Source organism: Rutilus rutilus, assembly GCF_951802725.1.
Source record: "Rutilus rutilus genome assembly, chromosome: 8".
NCBI lineage: Eukaryota > Metazoa > Chordata > Actinopteri > Cypriniformes > Leuciscidae > Rutilus > Rutilus rutilus.
In genome coordinates, this window is record NC_140222.1 from 16,076,222 (window position 1) to 16,094,988 (window position 18,767).

Here is an 18,767-nt window from a genome sequence, read left to right on the forward strand (position 1 = left end):
TTAACATAAAGTACAGAAAAAGAGTCTGGAGATGCCGTGGGGAACGTTATGCTGCTTGCAACATCATCCAGCATGACCGGTTTGGCGGTGGGTCAGTAACGGTCTGGAAAGACCTCCACGTGTTTGCCAATGGTTCCCTTACTGGTGCTAAGTACTGGGATGAAATCCTCATAGCCATTGTCACACCTTATGCTGGTGCACTGGGTTCCTCCTGGTGAAAGATAACGCCTGGTGTCGTCGTGGCTGGAGTGTGTAGGCAGTTTTTAGATGACGAAGGCACTGATGCCATTGACTGGCCCTCACGTTCCCCATACCTGAAATCCAATTGACCGTTCGCAAAGACCCGGCCCCTTTAGTTACTGTTGCTATGTCCAACAAGCCACGCCGCTCTCACGCCACACCATGTTCTCACGCAGTTAAAATTGGTGTCAAGGTTAAATTTCACTAGCATTGTTACCATTTACTGAAATCGTGGTATCATGACACTATTTCTGTGAGCGATGTCAGTTTTCCTTCTCTTCAAGTTGTCTTTAAATGGAAGTATCAAAATAATAAAAAAATATAAAAAAAATATAAAAAATAATAAAATATGAAAAAATAATGTTATGTTGGTGTCTCAGTCTGATTAGGTGACGAGTCACTGATAGTCTTCATCAGTGGAGTGCCATTTTGAACAGGGGACGGGTCTTCAACACCATTTGCCTGTATTAAAAAACAAAAAAACAAAAAAAACAACACGATTCACAGAAGGTAAAAGAAACAAGCAGCATTGATGTTTGATTTACACAAAGACTTAGCCTGGGTTTCCCCAAACTGCCTTGCTCGCAGCGCGATTTTATTCACGCTGCTAGGCAGTCTGGACACCATGGACCAGATTTTCCCCTGAAAAAGGGAACCAATCACAGAACGGGGAGGGAGCAGCAAGACGATGACGACACCGAAGCAGTTTGTTTATATCAGACTCGACGTTACCTTCTACCCTCATGTTTATCTTGCACAAACGGTAATATTCGCTAAACGCCATCATGTACAAATAAATCTTTGACCCATCGTCTTTTTCCATCTTCGTCTTCTTCGTTGAATATCTGTCACTCTACATACATCATCAGCCCCATAATATCAAAAAGTTATCAGTTATTTGATGTGTAAATGCAAATTTATGCCACATGTGAGCAGCATTAAATGTCACTTCAGAAGTGCTTCTGTACCACCTTTGCAGTGTAAAGTGTTACTTAATGAATTTAACTGAATATTAAAGGGCAATGCATAAATTTAGAGAAGCACATCATCGCTCTCTAGTGTCCAAAGCAGAAAATCACCTTTACAAAAATAGCGCTAGTTTTACTGATAGAGTTCGCTATAAATAGAGTCTGCTGTTCTAACAGAGGAACTGCTAGAGAACCAATAATAATGACACATTGCCAAAACTAAGACTGACCTTTCACATCTGGAATATGAAAAGATCATTTTAAAAATGGACCTGATAAGGTTCTAACATCAAATCAAAACAGTACAATCACGCAAGACATAATTTTATTTAATATCTGTTGTACAGTAAATATAAGATATGTTCTGCAGTGCAGTTTAGATCAGTCCAGTTTGAAAACATTAAAAATAAAATACATCGTTCTGTGTTTCTTTAAGGAGTTGCTTGCTCTCAAGAAAAGGTCAAAGGTTGAACCCCTGAAATGTTAAAGGTGAACATGTTGTGCGTCAGAGAGAGAGTTTAGAAAGTAAAGGTCACATTCATCCGTGTGTGTTAGAAAGAGATATCAATGTACAGAGACACACTGGACTGAGGGATTCAATGTTAGCTTCATCTTCAGTCATTTCTGATAGCAAACTCACAAATAATTTCTAACTTGCTTAGAGATGCAAGACACAAAGTGTGAATGAAATGTGTTTTTATGGCACTTCTTACATGAACATATATATCATGAAATTCTTTCAGTTTTCCAGAAAAGAAGATTTTTTTGTTGTTGTTGTTGAGGGCTCAAGCATTTAAGGCACTTTCTCATTACTGGCTGCAAAATTACAGAATAAGAAATGTTAAAAAATACTTTGCGAGAGTGTAGGACTTTAAAACAGGACAAACTTCCTTTACAATGCTTTTTACCCAAAATAAAATGTTATTCTTACTGATAATTTACAACATTTAGACACTCTTCTGGAGTTATTGAAACAACTAAAACAGCCATAATGGACATTTACATGTGTTCTGGATGATTCTGTAGGCAGGTGATGAACTCTTTGACCGGATGACTATGGAAACAGATCTGATAAACCGCATTAAACAGGGGAAACCTGTAAAGAAACAGAACATCAACAATAAAAAAGAGACAGAAATGCTTTCTATACTGTGAAAAACCTAAGGATAGTTACTTTTCCACAAGGTTTTTGTGTTTGAGGATCCGATGAACTTCTGCTGCGGTTGCCGGACCTTGAAGTTTCTGGCCGTTCAGCATTTCCTTCTCAAGCTCCTCGATAGACTGACAGCGAACAGAAATATTTAATGATGCAAATGAACATTAAGGTAACATTTAAACCTTAGGATCAAACATACTTTTCCAGTTTTAGCGAACGCTTCTCCGATTTTGCGGTTGCGTCCTCCGTAGCAGGTGGTGATGAGGTCGGCGACGCCACAGCTCTCCAGAAACGTGGCGGGAGAAACCGGACTGGCTGTGCAGAATAACCGAGCGAAGGCGATCATCTCCATCAAACCCAGGCGGATCACAGCGGCCTTGGTGTTGTCACCGAAGTTTAGACCGTCACAGAAACCAGCGCCCACAGCGACAATGTTCTACAATAAACACACATCAATAAAACACAATCCTTTCTCGACTTCAACACGGCTAAATGCTTCAGGAACAGTAGTAGAAGGAATGGATGAACGTTTACTTTCAACGCTCCACAGATCTCCACAACATCAGCCTCCTCCACCACCGTCACACGGAAGTTTTGTGTTTGCATCAGTTCCTTCAGCAGCGGCCCGTGAACTTTGCTTTTACACCCTGAAAACAAGTTTATTATTATTTATTTTAAAAAAGTGGCTGATTACTATACTACAGTTATAGTTATAGTACCATATTTGGGTACATTGTCCTTCTCTATCATTACCATAACACAATTTTATAAGTCATTTCAGCAACATTTTGGGGTCTTGGGTCAATTTTAAATACCTATCTAGACTAAAACACATATGTTTGTATATAAAATGTTTTGAAATAAAAATATCTGGTCAAAATGATATCCAACATTTAATATGTCCATATTATGGAGCCCCTAAAGTGACATGGTGATGTCTACAGAGACAGGAGGAAAAAAAATGCAATGCTTTTGTGTTTCCCTGAGAAAATTTGCATTCGTCCGCAAAACCTTTGTTCCCCCGAGAAACTTTGTGTTCAGTTGCAAAACCTCAGTTTTCCCCCCGAGAAACTGCGCTCCCTGGCAAAAGCTTTATGTTCCTTTGCAAAATCTTTGTGTTCCCACGAGAAAATGTTAGTTCCCTCGCAAAACCTTTGAATTCCCCAGAGAAAATTTTAGTTCCCTCGCAATACCTTTGCGTTCCCCTGAGAAACTGTGTTCGCTCACAAAACCTTTGAGTTCGTCCAAGAAACTTTAGGTTCGCCCGCAAAAACCTTCGTGTTCCTCCGAAAACTTTGCGTTTGCTCACAAAACTTTGCGTCCACTCGCAAAACCTTTGTGTTCCCCCGAGAAACTTTGCATTCAATCGCAAAACCTTTGTGTTCCTCCGAGAAACTTTGCGTTCCCTCTCAAAACCTTTTTATTCAGTTTCAAAACCTCTGTTTCCCGATAAATTGTGTGTGTTCCCTCGCAAAAACCTCTGTGTTCCTCCGAAAACTTTGCATTCGCTCACAAAACCTTTGCGTCCCCTCGCAAAACCTTTGCATTCGCTGGCAAAACCTTTGTGTTAACCCCAGAGAAATGTTTGTGTTATTTTCAAGTAAACGCAAAGTTTCTCGGGGGAACGCAAAACATCTAAATTTTTCCTCCCATCTTGTATTTTTTCCTTCTCCATGTCCTTTTCGGGGTGTCATCCATATTATATACAACATTTGAATATTAAATAATCAAGAAAAAATTATAATACATATATTATTAACAGTGTAAGAGCTACAGTCAATTTTTCCATTTCTGTGTACTTACCGATGGTAGTTTCACAGAATTTCTCGTCAGCGACCTCATTGGCCAGATTGGCTCCCATCAGCACGGTCATGGTGATGCCTAGTTTTTCACTAATGACATCAGAGATCAGTTTCAGCCCGTCAGGACCCTCATCCACACCCTTACGAAACACACACAGTGATATAGCAGTGCTGTAGGTCCACATACAAACTCAAAGTAAACTTCATAGAGTAAGAAATGCATATAAGAAAACTCACTTTTATGAGGGACATTCCCACAGCATCTGTCTTGATGTGACCCTTGATGGTCTCACAGATTCGGGCCACAAACTGGTGTGGGATGACAAAGATGAGGATATCTGCGCCCTTGACTGCATCCAACAGCTCTGGAACCGCCACCTGAAGAATTTATCACTGGGTTTATTAAACTTTTCTTCATCAAAGACTACTTTTGTGCTTGATTTTTTCCATTAGTTTCAAGTTTGTTGCAAAGAGATGCTTCTTTTCATATCATAACTTCTCATGCAGCTTCACTGTATAATTGGCAAATTTCCAGTGAAGTACTAAATGATCCACAAATCAGAGTCATTGTTGAAATGTAAATGGCAATAATGGCAGAGTTCAAGGATTTTGGAGACGCTTTGCGTTCTCACCACATTGGGTGGCAGCTTGTGTCCGGGCAGGTATTTGACATTCTCGTGTTCGGTGTTGATGATTTCGGTAAGTTTGCGTCCGTTGATCATCTCCTCAAACACCCACATGTTCACCGTGCTGTCAAACGTGTTGTATTTTGCTGCATTGGCGCCCACTATCTTGGCAATGGCAGAACCCCTGAAGAAATGAAAGACCTTTGCTTTAACATTACAGATAAACTGTAATGGATAAGCTAGCGCTCAATACTGATGCTGGATCTGTAATGACAGCTGCACGTCTACTGAGGGCTTCATTAACAGAATAATTACTGTAACACATTTTCTAAAACCACAGAACAGCTCTTAACTTTGTTGCAACAGGTGCTGAAGTGGTAAACATTATTGTATTATTTACCATTGGGTTTTGGGAACTACTATTATAGTAATACCATAGTATTAAAAAAAAAATTTATTTGTGGCTGCAATAGTTAAAAAAATAAAATAAAATAAAAAATTGCACTGGAAGCATGAAATCATGCAATTAAGATACTAATTATGGATAATAATAATACAGTGCATATCCTATTATAGCTTTGCTTCAGTATCTGCAAGGCCAACAGGCTGACGTTTATATGGGTCAGAAAAATAAAACTGCTGCCTTTTCTTTTGCTTTACTGGACTCAGGGTCAATCATTACTCAGCAAATATTGCCTCAGCAACTACAGCAAGCCAAACAATGCACATTGTGGATATTATACAATAAATACATTGTAGCCTATATAAAACTATATATTATTAGACTATAATATAATTCTCCAACATGACCTCTCTGCTAATAATATTACTGAAATATTACGTTAAGTGTTCCTGGTTTACACTTGATATACGCTGAGGGAAGCCCTGTAATATATACCGCATTTAATAAACTTCCTAAAATAGAAATAAAAACAGGCTGCTTACAAATATACTTAAGCCAAAAACACCCCCAGTAGGTTTGCATTATTACTGTAAAACACGAAACAGCAAAAGACAGTGTAAAACAATCACGCAGTGTAAATGTCACGCTGCACGCACCAGTTGCCAGAGCCGATAATGCAGAGTTTCTTGGCCGCCATTCTGTGCGTCTGCCCCGGCTGGACTGGCTGAAGGACTTCGGTGTGTTTGAGAGCCGCTGACGGACCGGAGAGAATCCTGTGGGCGCGCTTTTAAATAGCCCGTGAACGCGCCTCACTCCCCTTAACGCGCATTGGCTCATTCCTTCTCATACATCAAGGCAGGACTGACCACTGACCAAAAGATCCGATGATTTATTATTGTTATAAACTATCATCAATCGTATTGGTTGGGAATTTCGCAGGTTTTTAAATGAGGTTAAGGTTAAAACCTGGATAAGACTTGAAACTGCGAAGGTTAAGCTAATTATCTATTACACAAGAAACGTGTCAACAGCGTTTGTTAACATTTTCGTAATCTCAAAACTCGATTAAATACGTGACCTCACGTAATTCGCACAAAACAGACACTCGCGAGACTCCTGAGGTAAACACAGCAACATTTCGACGAGACGCAAGTAGGTATAGCCTATATTATCATTAATAACGGCTGTATGTTATAATCAAAATAGAAATGTTTCCTTTTAAAGACTATATTGGACATGTTTGTGGTGCAATGTTTCAGAAATTTAAGATTTAGGGGCGCCAAGTTCCTCAGTGGATATTAGCAATTGCTAAAAGTTTGACTATAACATCGACAGATGAAATTTACACATCATTTTAGTAATTGATTTACTTTAGCTGAATGATATCACAATTTTTGAATTCAAAAGGTCTTTAGGGTACCAAAAGACAAAGCTCCTACATACATAAATCATATTAGATTTCGTATATTGCATCACCTCAGGAAAAAGATTGCGAGTGCAGCGAATTACACTTGACACTGATGTGAGCATCAATACAAGATAATCTTTATTATAACACATATGGCTAATAGAGAAATACAACATTTGGTCCATTAAAGAAAATAACGAAAAACAAGATTGTAAAGATATAAAATCAAAGCAAATGCATGACTTTAGGAAAAACAACAAAATATAGTTAAAACTTAAACTACAAAAAATGTTAAAGTCTTTAGCACTTGACTTCTAAATGCTTTGAATTACTTGAGTGGAAGAACCCATGGCCTATATGCAGCGCATCTATGAAATATTAAAACACTTGACAGTTTTCCCAGACATGTTAATGTGGGTTGCCATGGCCAGTTAGTAACTTGCATTGGCAGGTTTTTCATGTTCTTTCAGACTGACAAGTCGACTATAGTGATACAAATGGATCAAAATCAACCATTAAACCATAAAGGCAATTCTCCAAATATATTAATACATATCACAGAGAGGTTGGAGTGGAAGTACTTTACAGTTCAGGACGAAGCTTGTGACCGAAAGATCTATAATCATACAGGTCAATCAGCAGTACATCTAATCTTGTGAATCTAAAACGACTATTAAACAGATGAGTTCTGAAAAAGTCTTATTTACTGAGCATTGCAGAAAACGTTTATCAGTGAGCTCTCGCCTTCAACGCCAACGGATATGTTCAAGGAACTTCCTCCGAATAATTCACAAAGCTGAGGTACTAAACTACATCATTATCCGTCATCTATGCTTAACTAGACTAGATCTTCATTAAGTTCATATCATGAGAACATTAAAATAATCAAAGACAATATCGATAATTTTGAAAATAACAAACAACGACCCCTCCAAAAAGTAACTGTTGTTGATTTGCTAATAAGGACAGCGGAAAATGGGCTCAAACATTAGCATGTCTAAGAGCATCCGCATGACTTCCGTTTGGAACTTAGTTATGTTATTAATAAAAAATATCCAACAAAGTCTGTCAGTTTGGTCAGAAAACTACATTTTCCAAAATGACAGCATTTCAAATCAGGTAAAAGCAAGGGTGACAGCACAATTTCAAGGGGTGTTAGTTCAGAGTCACAACAAAAATAAGGTCATTTCTGTATGAGGGGTCATTCCTGGGCAGCTACAGCAGGACAGCACAAGATAAACTGTAATATAACTGTAGTGATCAGCATCTGCAGTACAGAGCAGCAGGAAATTCACTACCCAGAAACCCCTCCGGTCCTGTGTCGTAGCAGCCGGAAGCTTGCTTATGTGTTTCGAATGCCAAGAGCCTGTTCCAGCTCCTGTCTCCTTTGCTGAACCTGAGAGAATGAGAATATGTGAGAAATGTTAATAAAAGGAGAGTGATGTTTCATGTAACCTTTGAGATATCAAACAATATTTCACAGTGGCTAAATAAGAAAACTGCATTGTAAAGCGTCACCTTTGAATAGAAATAGCGGCACACGGCCTCCTGAGCCCAAGGCTGGAAGTAGAACTCGGCTCTCCTCTCCTCCTCCGGGTTTCCTACCACATCCGTCATCGTCTGCAAGGACACAGGATTCAGACATCGGCAGAATAAGATGCAGCGGTTACTGATTAATGACTTTTGTCTGGAGCAACCGACTTTCAGAAACTTGTCGTAATATTCAATCCCTAGGAAATACATGCAACTGCTTTCCAACAGATGGTGCATTTTTAGACTGATAAATTGCGCTTGAGCAAATGGATCCAAGCTTTATTTTCCCTAGCCTTTTAGAAATTCAGCATCCCATACAATTGCCTCTGAAACACCTTCCCAACCCCCAAAGTCATTACAAGTCCAGTCAGTCCACTAACCAACACTGAGCTGAGCAAACACACAGATGGAGAAAGACCACAGCTCAGGGCGAAGGTTAAACAACCTCTTCCGACTAGCAAATGTAGCATTTATGAACCCTGCAGGATGTATGAAATAAATTGGAACTTCCAACTTCACATGTCCACAAAAGCATGGTATTATCATACTACCAGCACCAAAAAAGTATGGTAATATGAAGCGCACAGTATTTGTTCTCACCTTCAAGTCTCTGCACTGCGACTGGAGCCAGTCATTAATGAAGCCCTGCGGGTCTCGTGCGAAGCTCAACATGAACTCCCTTTGAGTCTTCAGCTGGTTAATAGTTTCAATGGTCTCATGGATCTGAGGGAACAAGCAAACATGTGTGAGGGATCATATTTAACATTTTAATTAAACAGCAGTTCTGCTTCACTACTTTGGATGTGTAGTCTAATGTGAACTTTGTTATTGAACGGCAGTATAAGAGCAATCACACTCAATCTTGCCTAACGTCGAGGTTTTATTGTAGTCTGATCTTTCATAAACACAAAATGTCACAGAACGCAAAGTTCAACCACTGACTGTGAAGGACAGAGATTTAGACTGTTGCAAACTGACTGGTGAGCAAACTGGGTCAAAGGGGAACAAAAAAAAAAAAAAAAAATGTCCAAATGTATGTGCGAAAGTTCACAGCACAATTTAATCAAATCCGATAAGAAATCAAAGCTTATAGACACTAGTGGTTGCCAATATGGGTTTTCCCAATGCCTGATACCTATATTTATAGAGCAAGGCGTCCAATATCATTCCAATATATAACGCAAATACTTGATAGCATAATTGGCTAAATTTATTTTTTTAAACGAGTCAAAAAGTATTAGAACGTTTGAAAACAGAAAATCAACATTATGTATGTTGGGCTGTATAAACTTTCAAAGAGGAAATTAAAGGAAGTGAACTTTCACTCACAGCAAATTTATCTTACTGACTAAACCAATTCGCAATCGCTCAAGCTGAAAACCATGATTACATCAAGCATGGAGTAACCGTGGCAACAATGTAACCACGGTGAGTCCGGTTGCTGTCCCTGAAGTGGATACTAGACTACTAAAGACTCGGCAAACAGAGAGGGATATTAAAATTAAACATGACAGAGCTGATGGAAAGCAGGACCCTTTTTCCTGGACCACTCCCTGTCTTTTATCCACAACATAACCGCTAGAAAAAATTCAGACCTGCGTGTTGCCAAGAGTCACTTTGATATGCAGCGGACAAGCACAGGATGTGCCACAAAGCAACAGTGCTGATCTTCAGAGTGAATGAGAACAGAAGCGGTCTCCCCTGTGGTGATGTGCCGAACACTTTGAGGAATGTTTATCCAACCAGAACAAAGACCTAACTTTGGCTTTCGGCCACATGCGAAACTTTCGTACCTTGTTGTCGAGGCCTGCGATCTCCTGCTGACTGGCAGTGGACAGCAGGAAAGAATTCATCTGGGTCTTCAGGGTGTCGTCCACCTCCACGTCTATATCATAGCACGCCGTCTTCTTCTGGTCATTGGGATCCACGCTGAGACACAAACGGATGTTCAGACTTTGCATCACAGATGAGGAAGAAGCAATGATTTTGATTAACATAACATTGCCGGCTGTTACCTTATGACGTGGTTGATGATGATTGGTTCGGGGGGCATCAGTAGTGCATGCAGCCGCTGAGGGATCTCAGAGAACTTCATCCTCTGGGTTTCAAAGATCTGAAAATGAGAAGAACCAGCATTTATTGGGTTTCAAAGATCTAGAACGAGGAGAAATTACAACTATTGGGTTTCAAAGATGTAGAACAAAAACAACCAGCAATAAATGGGTTTAAAAGATCTAGAACGAGGAGAACCAACAATTACTGGGTCTCAAAGATCTAGGAGGAGGAGAACCAACTATTAAAACTATTTTAATAACTTTTCTAAAGATCTAGACCGAGAAAAACCATCAACTATCTAGGAGGAGAACCAACAATTACCGGGTTCAAAGATCTAGAATGAGAAGAACTGACAGTTATTCTTTAGAAACTGTTTGAAAGCCATCAGGATCAGAAATTCATCTTTCTTTCGAAAAGATATTTAATATCTGACAAATGTGACAATAAAAGGTCATCCTCTGCATTTAGAAGAACTAGAAGAACCAACCATTATTCCTTAAAATAGATATGAAGCATCAGTATTGCATCAGATACTATCCTGGTTAGAGCACTTGATCCAATCAAACGCATATTGAACAGAAATAAGTTCCACTGCAAACGACTAGCTTTTGTACAACTTCCTGAAGTCACACAAAATTTACATGCATTTTCAACTAACTATTTGGAGCTTTCCATTGGCTCAGATGGTCAATTTTCATAAGTGGGCATTTCCAGTATAAGACTACATTCAGCAACTCACATGATGTTACTGTCATCAAATGGCCTATGATTACATTGTTAAAAGCATCAAAAGACAAACTCCACAGCCTGTGTTACCTGCTGGAGGTATTTGTCACAGTTGATGAACTCTCGTTCATGAGGGTCCTGGAGTTTGTGAGTCTTCACGTACTGCCACAGAGCCTGAATGATCACGGGTCGGGTCTGAGTGTGGATCCCCAGCAACCGGGCCAGCCTGGGGTCCAACTTAAACTGAGGGGGCTTGAAAGAGATTGATTTGTCCCATTAGTCACATTCACTCAAAATACTACTGAATGAAAAGGAAATCTAAAGAAAAAATCATCCTGTAGAGACATTTATCAATGTGGAGTGGCACCACCTGCTGGTGGTTTCTCAGGATCAACAAGGGTATGCTTGGAATAGCATACTTAGTACACAGTACGTGTCTGTCATCACCTGGTAGTCCAGCATGAGCAGTACAGTACAGCGGACCCCAACATCTCCGGGCCTCTTCACCTGAAATCCGTCGGTCTCCTGAGTTGTGGCTGTTCGGTGCCACTGAAATCAAGACAAAGACACTTCAATAACTGACAACTGCCACAAAAGTGACAACAAATAGGATCTAGTGGACAGCAAATCAGTGCACTAAGTACTACAGTTGAGAAATGCACTATTCTGCCTCTCACCTCCACCAAATGATTGTCAGGTCCATATAAGTCTTTATCCAACTCGATCACTAAAGACTTGAAAAAAGAAGAAAACTTCCTCTTCTGCTTGGTGGCTTCATACTTGGACACAGCAGTCTGAGGAGGAGAAATAAACATTAAGAGTTAGCAGAAATAACCTTGTACATCTACAATGTCAATAAAGAGCCTTGCTTACGTCTTCAAGAAGTCGTCCCTCCACACGCAGCTCCCAAGATGCAACGGTACCCTCGCCGTCCTCTGCATCCGGTTTGGCAGGATTGAAGGTGTTGGAGATAAATATCCGTAGTTTTCTTTTTTGCTGCACAGAACAAACAGATGTTGAGTGACACCTTTCAATCAAATGTAGTTCAAACACATAAATGATGGAAGCACAACCGCATTTTTTGTTCTTCTAAAGGAGTCAAATGACCAAAATATATCCAGAACAACGGTGGTAAATAATCTGCATGTACCTTGATGGGTCTCTTGAGAGCTTCTTGAATATCGAGTCGTTTGCGCATGATGGTCTGGTCGAGCTTCCTCTCAAACGCCAGCAGGTCCATGTACGCCTGAGACTCAGGAACAAGTTCTCTGATCTAAAATCAAGCCAAAGAAACCGCTTTTTAAACCACATCGAGCTGTTTTTATCACAATCAGCCACATCTTTAGTTATTCCATTTTTTAGCTCAATTTCTTATTGAGGCAAAGTTTTTTTCTTATTTGTATGGGAAGAAAAAGTATACAGGAAAAAAAAAGCAAGCAAATGAGTTTTGCAAACAACCTGGTGTTTATCAAGCACTTGTACTGCACAAATTATGCCACTAGTTTAACATCTTGAATGGTTTAAGACCATTCAAACTTATTAGAGGAGTTAAAAATATCAGATTTCATGGCTACTTACTCTTTGAGGTAGGATTTTATCTGCCATTTTCTTCTTCTTGGCACTAGAATGAAAAACAGCACAATTAGGAAGAGCAATGAGTCCAATTAAGCACTTCAAGTGATTTCAGTTACTTACTAACAAAATCATTAGGTTTAATTGATCAAATTGAGGTGTAAACTGGACTTACTGTTGGTTGCGATTCTGTTGCTGGACCTGCTGGATCTGATTTGGCGCCGGTCGCTTGCGGGACGGGTCCATGACTGGCATGCCGGGGCGGGACACAGGACTGGCCCCGTAACCTGGAGGCCCCATGGAGGGTCCCTGAGGGGTCATACGGTTGGCTGGAGGCATTCCTGGTCTCTGCAAATGTAGGAATGAAGGACAGTTATCCGAATGGGCGAAGACCATGAAATGCTATTTCTAGGGATGCACCGAAATGAAAATTCTTGGCCGAAACCGAAAACCGAAAAAGAGGAAACCAAGGCCGAAAACCGAAAACCGAAACACCGAAAGAAATTATGCCAATTATTAGTACGATTGCATTTATGGCTATGACTTTATAACTATAACTTGACTATAACTTTACTAAAATCAAGGCATTGCAATTGCATAAATTAATATATTAAAGTTTCAAAGAATAAATCAATTAAGATTTTATGCAAATATTTATTTAGCACATTGCAAAGTATAAAATTAAATGTTTAACTAGACCCCACTCATGTGTAGGCCTACATTAAATAATAATGTAAAAGCCTACTGGCCTGCAGAAAGGTTTAAAAATGAAATGTTCTCTCATAAAAACAAACTGCATTTAGGTCAATACTGCCATAGCCCATAATAATATCTGCACCTATATGCTCATGAACGTGAGTTGCAAAAATCATAAACAGCTAAGGTAAACACACACACACCTCTGAGAAATGACGGCTGCTCTGCACACACACACACACACACACACACACACACACACACAAGGTCTCTCGCTCCCTCTCTTTGCCGCGCGCCCTACGTGTGCGCGCTCATGCTCGCTCGCGATTCCGGGAGATTTAAACTAATTTGCGGGCAATCAGGGAGCCGCTATCAATACGCGGGAGACTCCCGGAACTTCCGGAAGACTTGGGATGTCTGTGTTTTGAAAATCGCTGTCCGTGGGTCACTCTCAGATATATTGAAATACGTCCACACCGCAGATATGTTGCTTCAGACAAGCACGTGCAGGTCGCGGTATCTGCTGTTTGCGTCATCACAACATTTCGGCCGTATTGTTTCGGTGATAAAAGTATTTCGGCCGAAAACCGAAAATGCACTTTTGGGCCATTTTCGGCCGAAAATTTTCGGTGGCCGAATATTCGGTGCATCCCTAGCTATTTCAATGTAATTTCACTTGAATGTTAAACGAGTGGATTTTGTATTGGGGTAACAACGGGAAACCACTATGTGAAAATGCAGCATTTCTCATTTCTTCTCTCAGACGGTTCACCTCTTGTTGTAAATGTCAAAAGCGGAATACTGGAGTCTATTTATGCTGGGAAAGGGCACTTAAAAGTGCACAAGCTGTCGAGTCCATTTTAGGACAATTTATCAAGTGCAGATTAAAATGCTCATATCATCCCTCTGCAGTGTGTTTATTCCTTTAACCCTTTATGGCACTGCTTTGCCGTATGGCAACTATTAATTTATACTAATTTCCTTGTTATTCAGAAAAACAAACAACATAGTGCACCATGGGAATTAAAAGGAAGGCCTTAAGGTAGCCAATGATGTGCTGTTTTAAGTCACATGACATTTGAATGTCCCTCCAAAACTCTCTTTCCCACCGTCACCCTCATCACCTGTTGAAGTGCTCCAAAAACTGCTCTATTAACCAAAATTTTAAAATCTCTTCTCAAGGGGGATTTTTAATAGCATCTTTGATAAGAAAATTGAGAAAATATAAATTTTTCCATAATGGCAACGTTGTACTACAGTGGAATTGCAGTAATGTCCCCATTGGGATTTTTTTATAGATTGCAGCATAAACAATATGATTGCAGTTAATTATTTATTTGAAGTGTTTATTGTAGTAAAGTTGAATTTATATATAAATAACAAATTGATTTCTTCTTTTCAGAAAATGAATACAGCAATATTTTACGGGAAGGGTAATGAGAAGAGTGCAGAGTAAGCTCTTCCATGTGATGAGAGTGAGGATGAGTTAGCCAAATGATTTGGAATGATAGGAATTAAATTATAGGAATCTACTAGGGTTGGGCAACGATTAATCGCATCCATAATAAAAGTTTGTGTTTACATAACATATGTGTGTGTACTGTGTATAATTATTTAGTCTATATAAATACACACATACTGTATGTATGTGTATATTTAAGAAAAATTTGGTATATAAAATATTCATATATAATATAAATTATGTATAAATATATCTACAGTATATACATGCAAATTTTTCTTAAATATACACATACATATGTGTGTATTTATATATACAAAATAATTATACGCAGTACACACACATATATTATGTAAACACAAACTTTTATTTCGGATGCGATTAATCACAATTAATCGTTGCCCAACCCTACAATCTACTTATTTTTGGTTTGCATGAGTTCCAAGTTTATAAATCTATACATTTCTAAAATAAATGTGCATTTAAAAAGAAAAAAAAAAGTTATTTTTTGAAAGAAATAGAAACTTATTTGAAAAAAGATTTCATGGTTAGAACATAATGCATACCCATAGAGGGTTAAGTGAATCAATAAACAACCTTGAATCTCAACTCAAACATGTGGAGAATGCATATTGCAAAAAAATTAATTGTGGGAAAAATGAGAAAAATAGCCTATGTTTTTCTCCAAAGTATTCAAGGTTTTACTGAAGGACGTACACAAACAAGAAAAACAGCAAAACAAAACCTTCCATCCTTGAATGCAAGACGCGCAGTCAGCACAAATTCTCCACATATTTCAAACTAATTGTAAAACTGGCGATTGTTTGTAATTCATGAACAACACCATACCATTTTAGTGGGCCGAAAAGTAGCTTAAGTCACAATAAAGCAAAATTAGTCAAATAAGTGTCACTAATCAGCATACTCTTTATACAGATGGTCAGTGAAGCTTAAGATGCTCTTAGGAACACGTTAAATCATGCTGAGAACATGTTCATTCTCAAATTCATGTTCTTTTTTCAATTAAACTATTTATTAGTTCACCAAAATATTTCACCCTGAAGCCATCCTAGGTGTGTATGACTTTCTTCTTTCAGCCACAACAAAATCAGTGAAAAATATCCTGGATCTTCCAAGATTTATTAAGGGAGTGAATGGTATAGCCTACCTTGATTTTGAAGCCCAAAAAGCACATCCATCCATCTTAGAAGTGATCTTTCTTTCATTTTATGGATGGATGTGTTTTTTTGGGCTTCAAAATCAAGGGTAAGTTATCATTCCCTCCCATTATAAAGCTGAAATATTTTATAATATAATTCTGATTGTGTGCGACTGAAAGAATAAAGTCAAAGGCTACACATAGGATGGCTTGAGGTTAAGTAAAGTATGGGATAATAACATTTTTTGGTGAACTAGGCTATCCCTTTAAATTGTTTGCTGATAGAATATTAAAAAACAAATGTATTCAGCTGGAAAAACGCAAAACAGAAGCATTTCCACGGGTCGTCTCATGCACACAGCATGCATACATAATATATAATGTGTATTAACATCAACATAAACACACTGGCCATCATTGCAGCGAAACCCATCTGGATGATGCTCTTGTAGGCCCCACCAACACACAAACCCCAGTATTTATGCGGAGACTCTCCTTCCATCATCAAAATTAAATGATGAGAGCTTTTCTTTTTGTACATTTGAAGTTAAACTTACAAAAATAAATCTCATCTGGTTTATTAATCAGAAGCATATGAAGTTTGATGCTTTGCAGTGACCTATCACTGCGCGCGCGCAAATCAATACAAAATATTCTGATTTGCACACTTTTAATTAATTTCAAAAGATTCAGAATGTTTGGTGCATTGACTAAACACACGGACCCGGCATGCAAACATTAAAACAAAACCGCTCCATTTAGGTTCGGCTGCTTCTTTGTTCTCCTCGCGCCTTACCGGGTATCCGGGCATCGGGGATCGATACATATGGTTCTGCGGGCCGCCTGGTCCCATCCGTCCTGAGGGCGTTCCGGGACCCATACCGGGCCCTGCACCGGCTACTGGTGGCCCGGGTCCTAATGGGGCTCCGCCGCCTCCGGGTGTCGCAGGCTGAAAACCACTACGCGCCGCCATCTTCTCCGCGAGCCGCAAACAGACAAGAGCACCACCGGTGTGAAGTGAACGAGTATCGCGAGAGTTGAAGAGCACCAACGATCAGCATTGACGGAGTCTCGCGAGATGTGAAGAGATCCCGCCTTCTCACTGACGACATCTGAAGACTATTATCTGATCATAAAAATTTATAGTACCATGTATTTTATTTATAATATGATTATGTTTATTAATAATACACATTTTATATTTTATAGATATAGCGGGTAACAGCGAGGAAAGGCTTTAATGTCGACTTATATGGTTTTGTTAAAGAATTAAATGGTTTAATAATAGTACAAATTGTAGTAACCATGTTTTTGGGCGGATTTATTATCACTTGTATAACAACAGTTTTAGTTAGTTTAGCAAAACCACGTTCATTTGTGGTTACCATGGTCTTACAATAACCATGTTTTCGTTTTTTTTTTTGTAGTAAAACCATGGTTAGTTTTCGATAGGGAAGTAGGCTCCAAAAACATTGACTCCTGGGTTGCAAGTAATTAAAAACATATAGCCTACAAACTTTATACAACAAAAATGAATAATACAAAAGTGAGCATTTGGCCCAAATGGATGTGTAAAAATTCACATTATATCCAAAAGAGGGAGACAAACACCCATAAATAAGGCTTACATGAGCTTTACAACAACTCTGATATCAAAATAAAGCATGAACATCATTTTCTTATTACTTGGTGCTTCGTCACGTTGGTCAACCTCATGCATTTTGGTTGTTATAAATAAAAACACAACATAAAAACAAAACAGATATAGATAATTACGAGAAAGGGTCAAAGGTCGCCATCTATGTGGTGACATGAATGAAACATCACACTCGGAATAGTTAAAATGGCTTCTGTCCACTTTAGTGGGCATCAGAATAAGATTAGATCCAGGTAGAAGTCGAGCATCTCTCTCTTTAAGTCCTTCATTTTGACATTTTGGGCTTTCATCCTATTGCACAGATTTATACACACACAAAGTGGTTCATAAGCACTCACTGCGGTTGATTAAAAGGGCCGAGCAGCTTCCTGTAAGTCACACATCATTGGTCACACACACTCTGATGATATCATTAAACTCTTTCCCATTAGCACACTCTAAAATCAATTCCTTAATTTGCTGTGCTAATATATGTGTATGAGGTGTGATGCATTACTGGTCAAATGTTTCCATGGAGACTACAGAAAAAAAAAAGACCTTACACATTTGTAAAATTCCCTAATATTTCTAGTTTCTGGGTATCTTTCATATCAGTTTATCACGGACACTTGTAAAAGCATGTTTGTCATCATTATGAACGTGAATGTTTCCTTTCGCAGCCGCTTGGAAGGTTTTATTAATTGCATTGTGCCGACAGGAATAAACTCAAGCTAATTTCGTGCAATTAGTTGCAGCACGTATGAACCAGGAACAGAACGTCTGCTTCATCTCTTTAGAAAATAAAGAGTTGGCTTTACATTTCAGTCGCCTTCAGTTTATGTTGCAAAAGGTCTTCATTAGGCTTATTCTCCCTTCTATAATGATAAAAGAGGATGTTATATTGTTATTGAGCCTTTATATTCGGAGAGAACATGATATTAGAAAACATTAGCAGGTTTTCTTTGGATGCTGAGAGGGTTTGTGGACTGCTTGCCACCCTTATGATCAACAAACACAAATATGAACATCTTCATATGGCTGTTTAACAGACCATTTATTATCAAGATTCACCAAAATCAAAGTAAATATTTTCGGTTAAAGCTCTCACTTGGTTTCAACAAAGGATTGAGTCAAAGCTATCTACATTTCAGTCAAAAAATGAAGCCGCTCTACTGGCAACAGGCCTGGAGATTTCTCATTAGATATGCAACATTTTCAATGATTGACAAAAGGTTATAAACAGTGTTAAAGTGAATGAAGTTGAAACTCAATGAAACAGATTTCATCATGCCATACATATAGGCTGTTGTCACAATAACAAAATA

The 18,767-nt window shown here is 38.8% G+C and overlaps 2 protein-coding genes across 2 annotated transcripts; both read right to left on the reverse strand.

Moving 5' to 3' along the window:
• Window positions 1-1,516: 1,516 nt before the first annotated feature.
• Window positions 1,517-6,270, reverse strand: gpd1b (glycerol-3-phosphate dehydrogenase 1b). The gene is made up of 8 exons (XM_084417376.1): window positions 5,852-6,270; window positions 4,799-4,976; window positions 4,404-4,544; window positions 4,168-4,306; window positions 2,899-3,011; window positions 2,564-2,800; window positions 2,383-2,489; window positions 1,517-2,304 (listed from the first exon to the last, which is right to left on the reverse strand). Exons 1-8 carry the CDS (start codon window positions 5,890-5,892, stop codon window positions 2,208-2,210), a joined length of 1,053 nt encoding a protein of 350 aa, XP_084273502.1. The 5' UTR covers window positions 5,893-6,270; the 3' UTR covers window positions 1,517-2,207.
• Window positions 6,271-6,718: 448 nt separating this feature from the next.
• smarcd1 (SWI/SNF related BAF chromatin remodeling complex subunit D1) lies at window positions 6,719-16,903 on the reverse strand. Its single transcript, XM_084417375.1, has 13 exons — window positions 16,603-16,903; window positions 12,665-12,837; window positions 12,496-12,538; window positions 12,068-12,190; window positions 11,791-11,913; window positions 11,595-11,711; window positions 11,365-11,466; window positions 11,008-11,169; window positions 10,152-10,249; window positions 9,930-10,065; window positions 8,737-8,859; window positions 8,122-8,223; window positions 6,719-7,999 (listed from the first exon to the last, which is right to left on the reverse strand). The coding sequence occupies exons 1-13, from the start codon at window positions 16,777-16,779 to the stop codon at window positions 7,946-7,948; spliced, it is 1,533 nt and encodes a 510-aa protein (XP_084273501.1). The 5' UTR covers window positions 16,780-16,903; the 3' UTR covers window positions 6,719-7,945.
• Between the last annotated feature and the right edge of the window lie 1,864 nt (window positions 16,904-18,767).

Bases quoted from the DNA above. Each gene is read 5' to 3' on its own strand.
- gpd1b (XM_084417376.1), bottom strand. From the start codon at position 5,892: ATGGCGGCCAAGAAACTCTGCATTATCGGCTCTGGCAACTG. The intron at 2,801-2,898 runs GTAAACGTTCAT...TGTTTATTGTAG, and splicing joins AGATCTGTGGAGCGTTGAAA to AACATTGTCGCTGTGGGCGC. The intron at 2,490-2,563 runs GTATGTTTGATC...GTTCGCTGTCAG, and splicing joins CGTTCGCTAAAACTGGAAAA to TCTATCGAGGAGCTTGAGAA.
- smarcd1 (XM_084417375.1), bottom strand. From the start codon at position 16,779: ATGGCGGCGCGTAGTGGTTTTCAGCCTGCGACACCCGGAGGCGGCGGA. The intron at 11,914-12,067 runs GTACATGCAGAT...TGTTCTGTGCAG, and splicing joins CTCTCAAGAGACCCATCAAG to CAAAAAAGAAAACTACGGAT. The intron at 11,170-11,364 runs GTGATGACAGAC...ATCTCTTTCAAG, and splicing joins TGCTCATGCTGGACTACCAG to CCCCCTCAGTTTAAGTTGGA.